Source organism: Poecile atricapillus, chromosome 1 (genome assembly GCF_030490865.1).
Source record: "Poecile atricapillus isolate bPoeAtr1 chromosome 1, bPoeAtr1.hap1, whole genome shotgun sequence".
NCBI classification, from domain to species: domain Eukaryota; kingdom Metazoa; phylum Chordata; class Aves; order Passeriformes; family Paridae; genus Poecile; species Poecile atricapillus.
Genome location: NC_081249.1, coordinates 14306101 through 14327922, shown reverse-complemented (window position 1 = coordinate 14327922; position 21822 = coordinate 14306101). Strand labels below are relative to the sequence as shown.

The following is a 21822-nucleotide window of genomic DNA, read 5'->3' as shown; positions in this document are numbered from 1 at the left end:
TTTAAGCAAGCTTGGGCAGACCTTGTGCTGACCTCAAGCTGTTTTGCTCTTCCAGACATTCACCAACACCTATGCAACTGGTTTTGACTGTTCCAGTGAAAACTGGCAATATGTGTGATTTTGTTGATCAATTGAATAATCAAACCTCACTTCCTTGAGCCAAGCTATATGAGGAGAAGCTGCCATGGTCCTATTGATTTTAGCTGTGATAAGTGCTCTTCTCTGACTCTGACATCATGGCTGGAAGTGAGAGTTGGGTCTGCTTGTGGAAGACACTCGTGTGTGTTTGTAAGTGTACATTCACGTGCATACACACACACATATATTCACAGACAGATCTTTTCTAGAGGCTGGGACACTTGTGGTTCAGCCCAGAAGCATGTTCCAGAGGGTTTGCCAACTCTGCCATATGACTATGGGTAGAATTGTTTGTGCACTGTCCTGGCTTTGTTGTAAGTGCCAGAGTGATCCCATTGTTTGCGTGGGATCTTGGTCAGGTGGAATTCTGAGTGAATGAAGTGTGGTTTGGGGCATGTAGCATTTAGATATTACTTTTTTTGCCCCCTGCCTGTTCAATGTTTTATGAATGTTTAGCAGAGTCTTTTCACAGCCTCATTAAGTGCCTTATTGGGCTGCAAGGGCCAGGAGTGCTGTTAGCAGTTCCAGCAGGAAGTGTGGCCATGCATCCTGTACCTGCCAAAGAACTGTTGGACTTGGGATAAGCAAGGCAACCAAATCCTAGAATGCTCATCAAAAACACAAATTAAATTCTGCAGGCTTCTGTCACAGATCATCAGTATCAGGTACTCACATGTGCTCTGTGCACCTTTTCAAACTCTGCCAGAAATTGACCTCTGCAGCTGTTGCCTGCATCTGTTTATGGTTTAGCTGTAATTTCATAGTTCTGTACATGCTGGAGAAACCAACTTCGGGTTATTGACTACAGGCAGGCTCTGCAGCCAGAGGGAAGGACACTTTATACTGTGCCACAGTGTAAATAAGCCCACAAACCCAAACATGGAAAAGTCATTCTGCTGCTGGCAGCTTTGTGATTTTTCTTGCCACAAGGATTAGGGGCTGCTTGGAGCAGATTCACCAGAGGACGCCTATAGTTGGAGCTTGCTGGATTTTTTTGGGGTAGCTCCATGTTCCCATAGCCCTCACCTTCTGTGTTTGGGAGAGGGGAATGAATTGTCCAGCTTCTCCCTGCTCCTTCTCTATCTTTCCTTTCTCTCTCTTCCCTGACACAGATTTCCAAAGAGAAATAACTGGTTGCTACTTTGTCTGTGGAAAGCTGTTCTTGGTTTTTGGATTGATGTTGTCCTAGAAAGAGATCAATCGTGGTGATGTAGAGTCTCCAGGCAGTGCAAAGGAGAGCCCCTTTATTGCAAAAATCAGGCCTTTTAAAGCTGTTAGCCAGTTATCAGTTTACATAGTTTTAAGGCACAACAAGCCCAAATCAACCAACCACCATACACCATGACGTGGGCATGTGCCAGTCACGCAGCACGTCTCTCATGTCTCTCTACCCCTATTCCAGCTGAGTCACTCTCCCACAGCTCCCTTCTACTTAGCCTAAGTAGCAGGCCTGAGCCATGATTTTACAAGAGTAACAAGGTTCTTATTTTATAAGGCTTTACCTATATGCAGCAATTGATGAAAGCAAAATCCTCCTAGTGAAACACTGATAGAGCATGATGTTCAGTACATACTCAAGTATAGTACTTCTCAAGGGGGAAGAACTGAAATTTAGAAATTATGGGGGAATTGAGTAAGCATATGATAATTCAATGTTGGTTGGGGTGACATAAAGCTGACAGTATGAATAGGTCTAATAGCTCAGCATTTGTAGTGTTTGGGTTCAGTGGAAAAACAATCAAACAGCAAATACTTGTCAAGAGGTGCTTCTGAGGTTTACTCAGCGTTCGGATCAGGGACACTGGATTAAGTGTTGAGATTGCACCGTGCCCATGCATTTTCTGGGTCAATACCCCGACCTTTTGACAGCCCCTTTGAGATCATAGTGATTTCTGATATGAGGACTCAATTGCACCAATGTCACACAAATACCTTCCAAAACTTGTGCTGGTAACAGTGTTGAGTATTTCTTATAGCCAGATATCTCCTCACACCCATGGAGTCATTCATGCCTGAGTGGGAATTTTTGTACTGGGAGGCATGTGGTCCTCCTGGTTCTGCAGGATCACTTCCATCTCCTGCCTCAACTGATGGATGTCAAAATCATGGGTTACATGTGGGACAATAGGCGGGTGAAAAGGAACAAATGTTTTTTCCTTGTTCTGCACCAAGCAGAGATGAGAATGCCCTCTTGGAGCTTCCTGGTGAAGAGGCACAGGAATAAGAACTGAGGGCATTTTGTTTGCAGGACCCCAGCAAGGCAGTAAATGAGGCTGAGAAGTGATGATTTCAGGACCTTCAAACTTTAAGTCTTCTTCTAGATAGAGTGGAGTTTCCCTTTATGTCCGTGTGACATCCGGGACAACTTGTGTGCAGGTGCTCATATGGAGAAAGGTTTCAGTCTCCAAACTGGTAACTGCCATCACACACATTTTGTGACACATGTATGTCTTTCTTCTCTCTACTTGTGCAACATTTTATCAGGATGGTTGGGGGCTGACTTTTAGGTCCCCATAAAATAAGTAACTCAGGCACATAAACTGTTGTTGAGAGCATGAGCACAGAGATACCTCTCCCTGCACCCTTATGTTTTGTATGAGAGTCCAGCTCTTGAGAAAGCAAGAGCTCCTCAGAGGGCTGGATGTCACACTCAGCTCAGAGAATTCACCCTGAAATGGCTGATTTTTTTACTTGATGAATGGAGAAAGTTTGCTACATGGAGAGAGGACTATTAAGTCTACTCCACTGAGAAATCCATATAAATAAGATTATTTTTATAATCCCCCACCATCTTAAAGTGCCAAATAGATACCTTTCCACTAAGCTCATAGTAGTACTTGACTTGGAAGCATAGGATCATCTCTTAAAGTGTGTTGTGTACCAGCAAGGACTGAAATATCTTGCTTGGAAAAAACAGATCTAGCTTTTAGAGCAGGACTCTTACTGTAGGTTGTGCTGATTATTGCTTTGTGCTGCTTGACTGTGATTTTTGGCACACAGTGTCACATACCAAATTCCCGAAATAAAATGCTACATGATATTCTAAGAGTTCTTAGGAAGCTTTAAAAAGGGATTTGTCTGCTGAGTGGGTACCTCTTCTGGTGAAGCCAAATGATGCAGCAGCAATGGTATAAAAGGAAAAAACTTTAGTCAGCAGATAATTAGTCTTTTTAAATAAGTGCAAGAAGAAAAAAGAAAACCTTCCATCAGACTTGTGTTTGTAGAAGTTGTCAGCAATCCTGCTTTGATTGGAGAGGGTGTGCAGCTCTTTGAATAGTTAAAACATCTGTTCAGCGACGTTGTGAAATGCTCGTGTTCGGAACCCCTGATAAGGGGGACTGCTGAGCGCTTGGCTCATAGAGGCTCTACAGGCAGCAAGGGCTGCACAAACTGTGGCCACCGCTTGCCTTTCCTCCTCCTGGGCAGAGCAAAACATAGGAGACAGCTACTATTTTACATGTGATTCTGCTTTGAGAGGGAGAGAGCAGGAAGTGCCTAGGAAATGGTTCATGACAGAAACCTGGAGTTTTAAATAGGAGAGAGGAGGAGGAGGAGAGCTCATGGGCACAGTTTGTGAACAGTTGAAACACTGACACAACAGCAGCAGGGGAAAACCAGACTTCTGCGAGAGCAAGTACGTCCCAAGCAATCCCGATGGAAGGAGAGAACGTCCCTGAGGCCAGGGGAGCAGCCAGCAAAGCCACTCGGATCGCCCTCGGTGTCTTTGTGAGTGGCACTGTTGTGCTTGGCACCGCTCTTTTCTTGGGTAAGTGAAAGCATTGACACTAACCTGAGCACAGCCCTCCCCAGGCTGTCTGCTGGGTGCCAGTGTTTGTGCCTCACAGTGTCTTCTGGGGAAAATCTCAGGCTCTTTGTCTTTCCTCCTTTTTTATATTTATCCTGAAAGAGGTATGTTTCAGTAAAGGAATTCTTGTTGTGGGAATCCTAGAGCTGGGAAATGCAATGTGAACTCGTGTAATGTTTTGAATCCTGAATTTAAATTTGGTTACTCAGTTGAATGAGTTCTGACCAGAACTGGGTTCTTTCACAGGATGGAGGGAAACAGGTGAGATTATGCTGATTATGGATTCTCCGGTTGTGACCGATGTGGAGTAATATTCTGTGCTTCCTGAAAATGAATCTGTGTAGTGCACACATTTTATGGAATCTTTTGGGTTTTCCTTCATTTGGTTTTCATTTAGGGCTTGACTAAAATTCCTGTAGAAGGCTTCAATAGTGCATATGTGTACATGTTTTTTAGATCTTTCTGTTCTATGATGAATTGCAAAGTTGCCTTTACAAAAGTCATAAAGAGTGCATCTAGTATGAAATTGAAATATTTTCACCAGATATATAAACTGTAACTAGATGCAACAGAGAAGGAATTTGTTTTTCCTCTCCCAGATTTGAAATTACCTGTAGATTGGTTTTATTAGAATAACACTTGAAAGCATGTGCCTACACTTCTGAAATTACGTGTAGAAGTATAAATATGCCTAGAAACTCCAACCAAAGAGGAAGCTGTGTTGTATCTTGTAAGAACTTTGCAGAGTTTGATCCTCTTTGAGAACAATTCAGCTCAACTTTTTTGTTTCTTTAGACCAGCACAGATTTCCCTAGATTGGTGGAAACATTGCCTCTAAGCATATTTTTTTCTTTTCTCCAATCCTTTATGATCTTGTGGTCTTGTTTGAAAGGACTGATTTGTTTATAGTCACAATATAGAAAACAATGTCAGGTTTTATATAGAATATTTAAAGCACCAGGCTCACTCTTGGTTAGAGTTTTTCTGCTCTGTAGCAATTTCTGCAACATTTGCAGGCAAATAACTTCTGTATTAGTGATCCCATTGAAGTCAATAAAACTTTTTATAACCATGAGTGAGTTAGAGTCTTCAAATTTCAAGATGAAAAAAAAAAAGTTTTTCACTTGAAGAATGCAGTATAAACACCACAGAGTAATAGTGGAGAGACCTTATTTCTTTTTGCCTGCACTAGATTTGTTTGTTTATTGCTTAGAGCAATAAAAGAAATAGACATTTACCACCACAGCTTCTCAGAGACAGAACTGCCATGTCCATGGGCCAGGTGTGAAAATTCAAGGAAATATATTAATTCTTGCCAACAGTTTTCCAAGTGTGCCTGTGGCATGTTCTGTAGGCAGGGATTCAGTGTCAAAATTTTCATTGGCATAACTGCTAAGTAAAAATTCTGGCCTTGGGTCAACCAAAATTCTTTTAGGATTTGTTTGGACATTGCCTGAAATTTTCAACCTAAAGGACCAAGGAAAATAGTTAAATTGTTTTGGTTTAATATTTTTTCAATTAGATGTTTCCACACTTCATTGTGACATGTAAGTCGTGGTTTGTTGGTAAGCTTGAGCCTTTTTTTAAAAAACTAATTTTTTTAGTTTTATTAAACTGTAGAAATGGACATAACTTTTTCTGTCCATATGAAACATTTCAGGCACCTCAAGATATTATTTTTTCTTCAGTTTTCATTTAGTCTGCAAAATTTGCTGTTTCTGGTACACCTGAAATAAATTTTCCAGCTTGAGGAGTGAAATGTAGCTTTCTCCTTCTTTCTTCTTCTCATAGCTGCTACAAGTCTAAGGAGGATGTGGGAGAATCAGGTGTTGTAATTTACTGTTCCTTGCTCATGCTGGCTGTGATCTCACTGTGATTTCAGTGCGGAGCTGCAGGGCAGGGGCTCGGCACTGCTGGGGTCCTGCCTGTGACACTGGTAGGAGCTGGGGCTGTGACAGGACAGGAGCCACCTCCTCCTTGGAGGAAACAGATTGCTCTCCAGCTCCCTGGGCTGAGAAGTCAGGCAGCTTTGAATCTCAATTTGAGAGCCTCTTCTCCTGACTTGGCAGTCCTTTAGGCTTCTCACATCACAGGAAACGTTCACATTATTTGCTTCTGTACATTTGTATCTCTTTTCCCTTATAGATTTACTTTTTCTTTAAACTCATTTGTGGTGTGTATTTGCTTAAGGATATGGAAACAAGCTTATCAAGGAAGAGGCTGGGATGCTGAGGGCTATGACTCCAAGTAATAATGTCATGATTAATTACCTTAACAATAAAAAGGCAAGAGTACAAAACTGTGAATTTTTCTTCTGTCAAAATTAGTTGTTACTTAAAATGAAAATGTTACTGCCAAAAATTTGTTCTAATGATAAAATTGTAAGTTTCCCAGTTGAAATGGTATTTTGCTTTTATTTATAAGTATCAAAAACACAAGGGCTGCTACAGATTAAGAATGAAATTATGTCTGGGCTTTTCCCTCCTTTCTCTGCTTTGTTAAGAAAAAAAGTTTAGCAAAAATTCAAGACCTGGATGAATTCTAAAGGGCTAAATTCTAAGCGGGGAAAAAGGTGAGCTGGGAGGAGTGCAACAATTAAAGGGGACATTATCCATTATTTGCAGTTCATCTTTGTAGTGGCTCAAAATCATATTCTGGAGATCTTCACTTCTCTATTTTATCATGTTCTTCACTATTCCAATTACAACCTTTGTATACCTCAAAATCTTGTGTATTTCTTGGCTAATTTACAAAGGTGTTTGAGGTGTTGTGTTTCACTAAACCAATGCAAGCTTTGGAGAAGCTGTCCAGAAATGGTTTTATATTCCTATTTTCTGAGAAACTTAGATTGAAAACTAGCTATTTCTGTCATTAATTGCTGTTAAAACTGTGAGACTGGAAGAGATGATCAGCTTTATATTCAATTCTAGCTTTAGAACTTTTTGTTAAAAAATTTTCCTGGGCTGAAATGATATTTCACATTCTTCTATCACTATTGAACAACATATAACTACAGCAGAAATTGCTTTATAACTATCAGCACTGTTAAAGCGGTGACACCATAACATATTTCATTGTTGAGTTTTTTTCCAGTATTATTTGATTTTTTTTTTATTTTTACCATGGACTGTTATTAAGGTAATGGATATAATGAGACATTTCTTTATGCCTACTGAGCACATCTACTGAGAACTATTTCACCTATCCCTTGGGATTCTCCCTTCCTAATCCCAAGTATCAATTATCTGCATATTTGCTGCCTGAGAGTACTGTCTGAAATTAGCAATTCCTGTGCTTAAATTTCAGTTGAAGTTGTAATACATGTTTTTAAAAGATGAGCAGAATTAACTGACAATTTCAGTTCTTCTCAGCAAGGCTGTTGGAAACAAATGCAATCACAATACTTTTGGGAGACAGTTCAGACAGAAACGGGGTTGTGCCTTATAAAGCACAGCTGTCCTTGTGTCCATTGCAATCTGCTTTGCTCCAGGCTGGAATGAGGAGGCCCTGGGAGTGTCCTGCTGGTGCTGGGCTGTGCTGGGCAGTGCAGTGCTGCTGCAGGGCAGTGTGAGCCTCGCAGCTCAGGGGAGCCATGGAAACCCTCCAGAGGGTGGTGAGACTGCTCCATGTGGCATTTCCAACCATGGAAGGAGCAAACTGGTCTAGTGGGAGGTCCCTGCCCATGGCAGAGCATTGGAATTAGAGGATCTTTAAGGTCCCTTCTAACTCAAGCCATTCTATTTTCCTGTGTTTCCAAGCTCTGGAGGATGATAACGATACTGGATTGTTTGTATCATGCTGGTGCTCACTGTCAGTGAGAAGGGCTGAAGTGATGCTGCTCCAGGCACTGTGCAGAGACAGCCCTTGCTCTGTGCTGCCTGTGAGCAAAGAGGGGAAAGGAGAAAGCAGGACTAGGAGGAGAAAAATATTTGTATAAGATGCAGTGTTTACATAATGAACATTCTAAATATTTACTTAATATACATTCTAAGTGCTCTAAATCATTGCAGTCAGAGGGGCACTGGGACCAGAGGCTGCACTGATACTGGAATGATCAAGTACACAACATTTGGCTGCAGTTGTCAAAATTCATTGCAAATGATCTCATTATGGTTTTTCATTTTGCAGTTAGCCAAGGTCTTATAAAGTTTCATCCAAAGCAACAGTACTGTTTGACTGCAGAATGCATTGAAGCTGGTAAGCAGCAATTTTATCCTCTCAATTATATCATGATTATAGTATGTTAATGAGATATTCATACTATTTAATTTTTTCCCATTATACATTTTACTCAGCTTAATTAATGAGGGAGAAAGAATGACAGCCCCAAACTTTTTAAAAAGTCACTGTTCAAGTTGCTTCAGTTTTGTTTATTTTGTACAATTGAAATTAGTGTTTTAGTTTGGTCTAATACTGGTCTAACTAGGTTGACTCAAAGTTTCTCATAGGTCTTCTTTTTCTTTTTCTTTTTCTTTTTCTTTTTCTTTTTCTTTTTCTTTTTCTTTTTCTTTTTCTTTTTCTTTTTCTTTTTCTTTTTCTTTTTCTTTTTCTTTTTCTTTTTCTTTTTCTTTTTCTTTTTCTTTTTCTTTTTCTTTTTCTTTTTCTTTTTCTTTTTCTTTTTCTTTTTCTTTTTTTTCTTTTTCTTTTTCTTTTTCTTTTTCTTTTTCTTTTTCTTTTTCATAGGAAAAAAAATGTTGAGTATCTAAACCTTCAGATATATTTTATTGCTTCCTTTCCAGTTATCAGAAAACTAGCAAGTGAACTGTTAAACACAGAGATGCTTTTGTACCAGATCTGGCACACACTTGTATTGATTCAGACTTGGTATAGGGGAGAAGATTTTTATGATGAGAGTGGTGGATGTTCCATTCTGGAGGTATTCAAGGTCATGTTAGATAGGACTCTGAGCAACCTGGTCAATTTGATGATGTCCCTACATATTGCAGAAAGTTGGACTAGGTGATCTTTAAGGGTTCCTCCCAACCCAAACTATTCTATGATTTTGTGATTAGGTACCAAAAAGCTACCGTGTCTTGGGCTTGTCAGACTGATCTCTCTCTTACCATCTCTCTTTCACTGACAATAGTAACTGGTAAAGGAAGCAGACACAAAATACAATTGTATTTTCCAATGTATGGTAGATCAGAATTTGATTTGTTTTCTTGTGCAGTATTCAATTAGAGGTAAACACTGCTTAGGTACTGAAATGCTAATCACAATCTACTTAATATGTATCACTACTAAATTCCTCAGGCAATTAATTCTACCACGGTAACAATGGAGAGCCTGTCTTCAGGTGTCTTGCTCCAGCAGCTCATGTTCATGTAGTGCTAAGTTCAGTCATTATTGCTGTATGGCACTCAAGGAGATTCATTGCAGATATTTTGTCTCTTTTGTTTGTTTGTTTCTAATTAATCATCTCTTCTGGACTGTAGCCTTCTGTAATTCTCTATTTACAAAAAAGTGTTCCACAAAATCTATGTGTGTCTTTTTAACAGCTGCTGGCATCCTGAGCAAGATAAATCAATCTGTAGATCCATGTGAGAACTTCTATCGATTTGCATGTGATGGCTGGATATATAATAACCCTATTCCTGAAGATATGTCCAATTATGGTGTTTATCCCTGGCTGCGACACAATGTGGACCTCAAACTAAAGGGTAAATAGATAATTTCTAAAAGTATTTGGTTGGCTTCTCACTGTAGTTTGTTAATTGGCTGGGTTTGAGATGATCAAAAATCTCCACAGTTCTCATCACTGGATAACATCCAACAGCCTGACTTGATGTTCTCTTTTAAGTATATTTTTCTTTCTTTTTAATTGAAAATCACATTGAGAGATACTGAATTTAACATAAAGTGAATTTGGGATGAAGAATAGAACTTCTGTGAATTTTGGTAGTTCTACCAGTTAAGAATGAAGGGATGAAATTATACTGATCATACCAAAATGAAAAGACAAGGGGATTAAGCTCTTTCCCCTCTACAGCAGATGTAAACCAGAGTGAAGGAGCTAAGCACACACATGTAAGAATGTTCCCAAATCAATCATCAGTCCAGGGCAGCAAGATGTCTCTGACAGTGGCCAACAGCAGCAAAATATAATAAGGCCAAACCAGAGTGATATTTTCCAGTACACTCAATTAGCCCTCGGCAGAGGCAATTCTCAGGCTTCCGGAGATGGAGGTTGTTTGGCTATTGGGTTTCCTTCCCACTGCCATTCAGGCTGCCACTGAAGTACCTGAGCTATCATCAGTGAACAGAAAAGTTGCTTAAGAATGTGTTTCTGGAGGGAAAAATAGCCCCAGGGTGGAAATGTGTAGGAAGAAAGGTATTTTAATCTGCATGTGACTTGTCTTTGGGCTATATTCTGCAGCGTGGCTACCTCGCCAGGAAGCCCTGCAGACCAGCTGGGGAGAAAGGGTGATGATTATTGTCAGGTAGGAAAATCTTGCCAGATTCTTATAGTCTTGGCTAGAGGTGAGTAATTCAAAAAAAGGGAGACATGAAAGATTTAATATTGTTGGTGGTTGTTGAGCTTTGCCCACCTTGAGTACATAATTGACATATTAATTGATATAAGAGCTTGGCTTGAGCTCACCACAGAACAGAAGTCAGCTTTAGGATTTAATGCTTAAATACAGCACTTATTTTTCTTTGGTTTTTGTGTAGGCACCAAAGCCCTTCTCCAATTGCTTTCTTCAGTCTTATTGTATTCCATTTTCACATCATTAAGTATTTTAAAAGCTGCATTTGGGCTCAGAATATGAGTTTTAATTTTCAGCATAGTATATGATCTCAAGACTTCTGTTTAAAGTCTGCTGAAGATGTCACATGGAAAGGAAAAAAATACTGCCAGAGCCTGTTTTAAGTTAAGTTATGCTTTGCATTCTAATTGTTCTGCTGCTAGAATTGGGCTGTATTAGATAACTGCACATCCTGCATGAACCATAGCCACAAAGAGGCCAGTCTTAATTGAATATAGAGTAGCAAGCTGTCACTGTCATCCTTAATTTCCTTTTTTTACGGGTCCTAATCAAGGACATCATGCTAAGCCAGATTTTTATTTGGTTTTTTTTCTGCAGTCCCTTTAGAAGTTGCCAATACATAGCTAGAAAAAATGCAAGACTAAGAAAGAAACATCCAAGTGGGAAGTATTTCCTTAATGGAGAGACCATATCAGATAAAGGGAGTTTATACAAAATTATTTAATAGGGGGCCCTTGGCACAGACAGGGACAAAGATGTGAAATGCTGTTTGGTGTACAGGAATGTTTTTAATATAACATTTGCTATCTCCTCCTTAACTTTTTACTTCATGAACTTTACAAAATATATTCTTTATAAATAAAATGAAAGGAAAATGGAAAGTGTTGGTAGCCGAAATAACAAGCATAATTTCAGCCTCTAGGTATATTTGTGTTTTCTCTTGAGTTATTTGAATCTATTAGCTCAACACTGACTTATTAATTTGACCACAACCTTGCAAGCGGAAGTTTTAGCAAGAGGAAGAACTCCTGCTTAGAGAAACAGTTATAGGGCTGAATAGACCTTGGAAGCAAATTTAATCTCCCCTTTCTCAAGAACACTTAGTGGAACTTTGTACCACATGGTAAATATCCCATGTTTGACATTCAGTAGATTAAAAAAGCCTCAGTCTTTAAAGACCTGGTTACTATGCAAGTTCTATCCTCTGAAATACTTACCATATAAAGGAAAACTATTAATCTTAAAGTGATAATATGGCTTGGCCAGAAAGACATTTTTCATGTTTGATTTTCTTTGATGGTATGATATAGATGGAAACATTTATTCAGGCTATATATTAAAAAAATATGCCACTTAAAATAAACTGTTTGGACATCTAATCTGTTTTCTGGTCCTCAAATATTCCTGAGCCTGATCCTGCTCCGGAGAAAGGGATTTTGAGCAAAGACCTGTTACACAGGTTGTGCAAGTGTATCTTCAGTATTCTGGAAGCTTAATTTTTTTTGTTCAGGAGCAATTGCTACAAAAGATGATCTTCCATTAGATAATGGGTAGCAAGTGTAAGAATTACTTTGGTTTTACCAAAAAAAAGTAGTTGTAGCTTTGTAATGTAATGTACTGAGCCTTGCATTAGGTGTTAGTGGGCTTGAGAACAAGCTTTGAGAACAAAACATTTTTTCTATTTCTTTTGGGTTTGGTGTTTTGGTTTGTTTGCAGTTTCTTTGTTTGGTGGGTTTGGGGTTTTTTTTGTTTAGTTTGTCTCTTTGCTTCTTTTTGTGTGTGCGTGTGTTTGTGTTTTGTTTAGTTTTCTTTTTTTGTGGTTTTTTTTTTTTTTTTTTTTTGTGTGTGTTTTGGGGGGTTTTGGAGCTTTTTTGAGGCTTGCAAGAGTAAACAACTTTGCAGGTGTCAGCTTCAAAGAAGGGGAGAACATTTTCTGTATTGGTGACTGTTTTAGGTGCCTTAATAGGGAATTCCAAAGAGAGGAAATGGTAGTAGGTCAATGGAAAATAGCTAAGAACTACTGGGTGGTAGATTTTTTTATCTGCATATCTCTGGTTTATTAAAGGGTCAGGATTAGAAACATTAATTTTGGGATTCTTCTAGATCTGAAAAATGCAATGTGATAGCTAAAAATACTTTTTTTTTTAAGATTTGTGTTTAGAATGGGGTAGGAATATATATATAATCCTCCCATATGTTTCTCTAGCTGCCTTAAGATGCATTCAAGCTAAAATCATATCATCATTTCCCCTTTAGTTTCTTTTCCATACGTTGTTTGAGGGTCACTTGGGTTTATATTTCTGCGCTCAGAGGAATCCACAAACCACATGTGTAGCTCACTTTGATCTTCTGGCTATACAAAAGAAATAGAGTTCTAGCCTGGAGAAAGTAGTGGTAGATCTTTCCTTGTATGTGAAATCTTTCAGCAGGATTTCAGGCCTCATGGAGGAATGTAAAGAAGGTAATTGTAGAGAGCCAAAAATATCACAAAAGCAGAGGCTTGTGGTTTGGGTTATGACCCAAATCTAGGTTAAGGGACATGGAATATTTAGGTTAAAATTTCTTATAGAACTGTTCCTTATAGAACTTTCCTGGAAAGGACTGAGGTACGACTACTTCCCCTTAACCATTCCTGGCTGGACCAGATTGTCCCTGACCTGAAGCCAGCCATTCCTTTTCAGCTACACCACAGGCATGTTAAAAAGTACCTCACATTGGTTAAGAGCAAACACTCCTTGTGCCCCAATAGCCCTCTGATGAGGAACTCCTTGGAGTCTTTCAAAATGGAAAGAAATCATTTGGCTGTGGCCTGTGTTGTATGAACAGAAGCAATCTCAAACTGCAACAGCTTCTGCCTTATCTGAGGTCAAGATTGCAGTAACTCTATGAGTTACTAAATGTTTTTCCACTTACCATAATATTTCCTGCAAAGCTAACTGTGCTCTTGATGAATTTTTCCATTTTGTTTTGATGACTGCCATTAAAGTTTTAGGAGTGCTTTTGTCTTGCCACTGAAAAGCAAGTGGCTTTTTGTGAACAGTTCAGAGCTGGAAGTCTGAGACACGTAATTCAGTGCTTATTACCTGTGGTGAATGTTGGTTGTGAACCCAGAAACTTCTTTTCCTTTCTCTGAAATATGAAGTACAGTTGTATACAGCTGCCTTATTTTTTTCTTTCTCTGAGTGACCATGCAGGAAGCAATAAATTAAAATAAGAACAACAAAGCAAAACTCCACAAACATTCCTAAATCTCAGCACTGAAAAGGAGTTGATTTAAATTATGTGGATCATTTGTGAACGTATCTCCCAGACCTTTTAAATTTAATTTATGACTGTGGAAACCAGTTTACAAATTAAGTCTTCATACTGTTCCTGGTCCAGTGAGACACCTACTTCAGGCTGATTTACTGTGCTAAGCTTTGTAGTATGGCTGTTTTCTGAATGTCAGTCAGTTTAAAATAAGGAATTTCCAATGTGGTAAACAGAAAGAAATGGAGGCCCTTTAGAAGGATATGGTGTGTGGGTTTCTGAGGAACATGAGACAGACAGCAAACAAAATATCATGGCAGCGTAGGCAACTTTTCCCAAGATAATCTGCAATGATTTCCTTTGGGAAATAAATTCTTTATAAGTAAAACCAGTAAGTAAAAATATCTCTTTGGAAATTTATGCTGTTTGACTATAAGATATCCTTTCAGACTGATCCCAGGAGTTGGTGTTGACCAGTTGTTGTTGCTGTTGAGTGGTCGCTGTCCTGCCACAGGGCTCTTTTAGGGCTGGGTTTTTTCTGCTGCCATTCAACTGGTGCTCACCTGAGACCACTGGGATAATTTGGATGTGTCCCATGAAATCTGAATGCAGCTGCTGACACTCATCCCCAGGTTTCCATATTAGCTGACCTGTCTTTTGTGATTTGTTTCCTTCAAAGTTATTCGAGCTTTTTGAGAGCTGTCCCAAGTATGAGGCAGAATACCAGCAGAAATTAAAATAAAAGAGGATATTTATGGTTTTGCCTCCAATATATTGCTGGGTAGTTGCTCTTGAATAACAAGAAAGCAGAAAAAAGCAATAGAACTTTATGCTTTGCTTGGTCTTTTCTGCAATAAAAGGATCTCTTTTCCATGGTACAGACACTTCAGTGATCCAGATCTTTCCTGTGGCTTATTTAAGGCTTATAAGTGTCTTATTTGTCTGAATGTAAGAAAAACATAGGTGGCACAAGTCAGGTAAATCTCTCCAGGCAAGAAGTTAGTAGCTTTTTGGTAGAATGGAATACCTAAATCAAAAGTGGAGAAGCCAGGACTTTTTCCAGGCTTTGTGGCTGCTCAGAATGAAAACTGTGTTTGTAAGGGGTGATTTTGGAAAACCATGAGTACAGAGAAGAGACAATTTTGGTTCCTAAATGAGGTTTAAAAGCAGCACAGTAACTGAGCCACAGGATTCCCATAGCATCTCCCTGCTTTGGAGACTAGAATGGCATCCTCCTCTGAGCCTTCAGCTAGAACCAGAGTGGGGCATCCTGCTCACTCCTGTTCCACATCTGGCATGTATTTCCCCTAAATTTGCCTGGGGTTTGTATGATATATATAATTTATACTTGCAGATACTGAATTTCAAAATTTTTGATGGCTGTGTATGGGTGGGTAATTTTACAGAATGAGGACTGATACCTTGGAAGGCAGAGCAATCCATGACATCTGAATCCCTTTTTTGACAAAAAAATTTTCCACAAGTACATGTTGAAAGTATTATTGTAATGAAGTAAATGTAATGCTATCATTCAGTATGGAGCTCCACCGATATTGTAACAATTGGGAAATTTACAATCTTCTAGTGTAAATGTGGTTTAAAATCTTTTGCCTAAACTTATAATGAAGTGTGTTATCCCCTAAAGTGAAATACTAGGAGGCCAGAGGGGCAGGGCAGGGAAGAGGGCAATTCTACTCAAAAGAATATAATTTATTATTGAAATTAAATTTATGAACAGAGGCTCTCACCTCCTTATAAAATGATTTTTGGTTTGTTCACAGTTTGTGTACAGTTATGTTGACTTTTGGAGGAACTCACATAATGGGCTTATCTTTTGATACACAAACTCAGAGAATTTACAAAATGCTGAAACTGTAAACAAATAACTTTTCCATTTCGGAAATGTGCTGTGTATTAGGGCACTGAACAGCACTAGGAAGCATTTATGTAAGCACAGCTGTGTGAATGCTATTTCCATGAGAACTTCCATATTGCTAAAATGGAGATTCAAGGAAAGAATTGAGGAATTTCTTTTCAAGGGGCGAGGGGGAACCCTAAAATGTCAGTATATTAGTTGGGTTTATTTGTCTAAATATTTTAATGGAATTGGTATTTGGGAATATTTGTTTGTTTTACTTGGTTTATGTTCCTTGGGAACTAGAACCTACATGAATTCATTAATTACTAGATTTTCATTAATTCCTGTGGAAATACATATTCATATTAATTACATCCACATGAGTGCAAAATTAATTCACGATTTAAATGTTCCATTGGAATATCAGAAGAATTAGTAATGAGGGGATGTTAATTTCAAGAGTCACTGCTCTGTCCATGGTGAGATGAATGCTACCATCAAGAAATTGGCTGATGGACATTAATTGTATCAAATACAAAAGATTGTTTCCTGAATTGATAACTGGTATCTTGATCATGATTAAATACCCTTAAAAAAACCCAACCAAGCAAAAAAAAAAGCCCAAAACAACACCCCAAAACAAAACAACCTCCCCCATCCCCCAAAAAAACCAAAACAATGAAAACAGAAGTAAACAAACTGAATTCCACCCCCCCACCACCAACCAGCCACCAACCCATCTGATCCCCTCAGCTCACAAAATAAAACAAGAGGAGGAGGGAGACACAGTTTGTCAAAACAAGGCAGGCCTAAGGACCATTCTGAGGAATGAATTCCTGGAGCTGCAGAATACACTGGTAGTTTCATTAAAGAAAAATACCCAAACAAACTAGTTACTGGTTTGAAAATATGGAAAATTTTATATTTAATATCTCAGGCATATCTGAGACTATGTAAACCAATGCAAGGCCTTCCAAAATGGCCCCATCCATTGACATCCTGGGTGGTACTTCCTTCCAAAGAAGTGGGAATGTACAATACAGCAGGTGTAGGGCAATGGAAAAATAGCCCAGTGCTCTGCATTGTTTCATATTCCTGTGTGAACAAGGGGTTTGCCATTATGAAATTTGCTTTGAGTGATTATTTCAAGAATTTATGTACTCCAGTAAAATGATTCTGGTGATCTGATTATTAGCAATGGGGAACTGAGTGAAAAAAGGTAAGAAAGTAGTAGAAGGCTGGTTAATATGGGAACGCAAAAGACATGAAAGTGGAAGTAAAGTATGCTTTGTAAAAATTTAAAAACTGCATTATAAGCACCAGAAAAGTGTATTGATTTGCTATTTTAATTTACTTTAGACACTCAAAGTAAAAAAACTTTAATTAGGCAAGGATAGTTTTAAGCATATGGAGAAAGATTTTTACAAGCTTTTGATGCTAGTTTGTTCTCCCATATACATATTTAGCAAACAGTAGAGAAATCTGGACTATAATTCATCAGAAACTCAAAATAGGTATTTATAAAATGCTATGAAATATATTTTGTACTGCATCAGGCTTGGATTGCTTCCATTCCTGTGCTCTGAAACCGAGAATTGTTTACAGCCACCAATGCACAAAGAAAAGGAAGAAGAGCCTTAATGTCAGTAACAATTTAGCAATTATTTAATTTATTTATGGTGGTGAGAAAATTTTCATTGATGATTTGGTTTTTTTGTTTATTTGTGAGACAGTAAAAATTTTATCCTTAGTCTATGTAGTTTCATATTTTGGACTCCTGGAAACAAATTTTTATTTGAAAACCAATAATTTGCCGTTCACTTCTAATAAAGTGTCTGATGGGGAAGATGACTCTAGACTGTGCATGTCAGACTGTGTATAAGATAGCTGAATTAGCAAGAAACACTGCAGAGCAATTAGCAGAACTAGCAGTTTACAAAAAAGAAATAAATTTAGATTAGCTCATATTTTAGGGAAACCTTAGAAACCAAATATTGCTATCAATTGCTACTAGAGGAAAGAAGTGGTTTTGTACACTTAAACTGCCTATCAGGAGACGTTCTCAGCAGAACTTGTGTTTTAAAGGCATAAAGGAATTTAATGAGTCCTTGAAATGATGTATTTGAGTGTCATATGAGAACTGTAAGCAGGCATCTGCACATCCACTGAGATTTGTCTCTGTGGTATTTTCCAGGCAGGCAAGATCTTGCTTTGCTCTTCTTCCAAGGCTTCCAAATGCAAAACGATTCTGAAATGGAAGCTGGGCAGGTGCATTCACGTGGGAGTTTGACCTGTGCTATTAACCTGCTAAGAGAGATAAAGTTGTACTGAAACATTAAATGTTGTATCCTGCAGCAGATGTCCATGTCTTTTTCAAAAGAGTGCTCTGAAGGAACAGATTTAACTCTAAGAATAATCTTAGCTTGATGATACTTGTCTTGTTCCCAAGAAATATGTTCAGCTTGAAATATCAATCAAGTCTGTCACTTCCTTTTAGAACATACACACACACACACACACACACATATATATATATGTATGTATGTATATATACAGTATTCTTCACTCTCCCTTCTCGACCCCTTTCCAGCTAAAAGAGTCCCTTTTCCAAACTAATGAGAATAAATTTTGTACCCTGGAATGTTGCAGTCGAATTAAATTCTTATTTTCATGTGTCAAGACAGGAATGTTACCATTGGTCAAATGATGTCAGAAGTCTTGTGTATAATTTTATGTGCTGTGGCCAGTGTTTTTATTTTGGGGTAGAACATTGTGTCCTTCATAGGCACAATGAAACTTAGCATTGCCAGCTCTCCTTCACTTTGGACTCTGAAAGGGAGGAACTGGAAACCAGATACTCTAAATGAATGTCAGCTGGTCCCAAACCATTCTGAAATGATCACTCTTGGAACGTGTAAGCTCATGTTGCTTCAGACTGTACATTTGTCTGGCTGTGATGTCTGTAACAGCAGTGTGGTTTTAAAGTTTTTTGTGTGCCCTTTGGCATCCTGGCCAAATCTTTGGTCTGTGAACCATACTGACCTTGACTTCTGAAATCCAGTGTGCTGAGAGTTCAAAGAGAGGGCGATGCTTTCGTGCTACTGTTGGAGTGCTAAACAGCCCCGGGGGCACAAGTGCAGTTGGATACTTGGGTTTTAGAGGTTACTTTTCAGGAACTCTTTTGCCATACCTCTTAAGCATGAAGAAAATATGGGAATTAAGTGTTAGATATTCTTAAGGAGGACTAGCTTAATCATAATTATCTTATAGTTCAGGGACCTCAGGGAATGACATTCTACACCTTTGTTGTGTATTTGGTTTGATTGCTAAACTCCAACCAAGGTCTGAGAAGATTTTTCTCTACCTTTAAGAGGTAATCCTTCACAAAATATCCTTAAAAGAACCTGCTGCTGGCATCAGAGGATCATCTGCAATTTTCCAAATGGTAACTTAGGTTTTGTTTTTTCACAGAGGTAGCACATAATAGTGCTAACTTAGTGAGGAAACCAAGGCTGTCACTGATAGCTGGAAATGGGAACAGCTCTTTTAATTATTCTTCTCAGCAGTTAAAAAACTCAGTTCTTGCAGCTGTAGAGCATAGTGGGGGAAAGGTGACTAGCAGAGTCTTTATTGCACAAGTATGGAAAGAGAAATTCTCTGTCATTGGGTATTTGCAAATGAACCTGCTGAATGTGTAAGCCCTTGGGCTGCTTTCTGAGTCTGATCCCCAAAAAAAATCATTACAAGCTGCTTTCAATTTAGTACTAACCATCATCTGGGCAATGCCATGCAACTCCCACCGTCTCTGAAGTTAAAGGGGCTGAGGGGCATTCACTGTCTCCAAAGGATCAAACTCTTTGAGTGTGTGGATCAAGTTATGCAAGCCTTATGCTCATAAAGGAGCACTATTCTAATCACTAGGACTCTGACATGAGTTAGATAAGGAGCAATCTGTGGCTCACTTTCTTTATCTGCAACAATGGATAATGGCTGTGTCTCCTTGGTCTGTCATGTCTAAGAGTGCTTTGATATCTGTATCCTAAATGTATAGAGTGCAATTGCAGGAGTAACCACTAAATTATTTCCTATGACCTTTTTTGTGTCATATACAATTGTTGCCGCTGAAGATGAATAGATCACACGGACACAGGTCAAGGTGTGGTGAAAAGAAGAGAAAGTTTATTTTTCCTCCCAGGATTTATAGGTTTCTGACCACGGCCAGGGATTGGATGGTCAGGATAACACTTTCTCACTGCACTGGCCATGAGAGATGCCCATCACAAGACGTGTAACAGAAAGAATGTACATATATCTATGTTTATAGTTACTGTCCTGGGAAAGTCCTTAGAAAACTATGTTAGCAAGCTCAGAAGCTGAGTTTTCAGGGCGACAGACAATTACATTACCCATGTGATGCAGCTCAGTAGCTTGCACTGGGATAAAACATAATTGGCTTTGGGGCTAAGTTTATCTCCCAAAAAAGCATGAAGTCTTGAAAATAGTAAGGGGTGGAGAAGCCACAATCTCCTCTGGTTGCTGGTTCCAGTGGTTAATCACTGTCACTGCTGAATTTGTCATTATTGTTCAAGAGTTGGCTTTCTTTGTGCCTTTTCTCAATACACTAAAGACCTCTCTGGCACCAAGTGTTTTCTAAAGGTGTTTGGATGTTGTGATCCCATCACCCTTTCACATCTCTTGTGAGAAAAATCATGTTCCTTCGTTGCATGTATTTTTTGTCTCTCCCTTCTATTTCTCAAACCAGACCCTCTGAAGAAAAAGCCGAATTGTCTTGATATTTTTCTGCCCTCTGTCCAACTGTCCAAGATTGTTTTTACAATTCAGACAGCCGAAGGGCAGGCTGTGTTCCAGTCTGTCTCACCAGCCTGTGTACACACCAAGATCATCTCCCCACTTCGATACTTCTCTGGTTTTGCAGTCCAAGACTCCTGTCTGTTCTAGCATTGCCCTGGGAGTTCATGCTGAATTATTTGTCTGCTTCTAGCTTTTCACTCCTCCAGGGTTGCAACTTTCCAGGAAATGAGATGTCCCTTGGGGTTCTTGTAGAATTCTTGTTTTGTTTACAGTCCAAGCATATTCGCTGAGGGATGTTTGCACATGGAGTTGTTTTTCTTCAAGATACAAAGCATGATAATATATTTCAGGTCATTGTCAGATATCACTGTGCAAACACTTGAGCTTGCATTTTCCACACAGAGTAAATGTTTGTAAAAGGAAAAGGACAAAAACTAATAGAAAAAATGCTACTGTCTTTACTAACACAATGATTTCTCTACATCTATGTTTGTAAAGTGCAGAGAAAACTTTTATTTTTCTCACTAGAATAGGAAATAAGCCTCATGAATAACACAGTACTTCTCAGGATTTCAACACAGCTGCATATATATAGAAAACTGTCTGATAGGGTACAGTATATATACAATCTGATCAGAACACTGATAAATTGAATCAATATTTCTAATCTGAATAAATGGCATGCATGTTTCTTTTCTCTGCAAATCTGGTTTTACAATCCTTTTTCAAGCAGTCCAAATCAGAAGCAGGAAAGGTATGGGATTTCTTGGCACCAGAAATAAAATATGGTGGTTGAAAGCCAAGGAAAGCTGTGCAAGACAGTGGGCTGGAAAATCAACAAGGGCTGGAAATGGAAAGTAAGATTAAAGGTAACGCTTAACCACAAGACTATCCTTAGCAGCTTTAGAATAGTACACAGTTAAATAAACACACATGCAAAGCTAACTTTGTAATGTGTCTTACTCTCACTTTTAACAAGAGATGATTGCTATTTACTTGAGGGTAGTGAACCACAGGAAGCTGGCCTTTTTTAGCCCTCTTGCCCTGAAAAAGAACTGTGTGAGGGCAACTCAATATGAACTCTCTTCCTTCCCTTCCCAGCTCCCCACCCCCAAGCTGTGCCTTTTTCCTTGGCTGTGTATCTGAGCATCTCCAGTTCAGACAAGTGAAGATCACTCCCAGCTATGGAGTGTTTTTTTGCTGGTGATCCTGAGTCTTTGTGTTTTATACGAGAGTCAGGGAGTGCAATGATGCCAACCTGCCTGACCTGGCGTGACAGAAGTTCAAGAACCTTGACTACAATGGGAACTTCTGCACCCTCAGCTGCTCGGTACAAGAAAATGAATGATGAAGCCATTTCCAACCTCAGGAAGTTTAGGCTATTGTGAACACCTTTAGCCAATTTCTGACTGTGCAAGTGGTAGCTGTTTAATGAGCTATATTACTATAGCACTGTGGAGTGGAATTGCCAA

At 38.9% G+C, this 21822-nt stretch overlaps 1 protein-coding gene across 1 annotated transcript in view; it reads left to right on the top strand.

Annotated features, from left to right (window-relative positions):
* Positions 1-3337: 3337 nt before the first annotated feature.
* Positions 3338-21822, top strand: part of PHEX (phosphate regulating endopeptidase X-linked) — a 102926-nt gene continuing 84441 nt past the window's right edge. Inside the window, exons 1-3 of the mRNA XM_058828507.1 lie at positions 3338-3904; positions 8072-8140; positions 9442-9603. Coding sequence (XP_058684490.1) covers positions 3793-3904; positions 8072-8140; positions 9442-9603 — 343 coding nt within the window. The 5' untranslated portion in view covers positions 3338-3792. The remainder of the gene's footprint in view (positions 3905-8071; positions 8141-9441; positions 9604-21822) is intronic.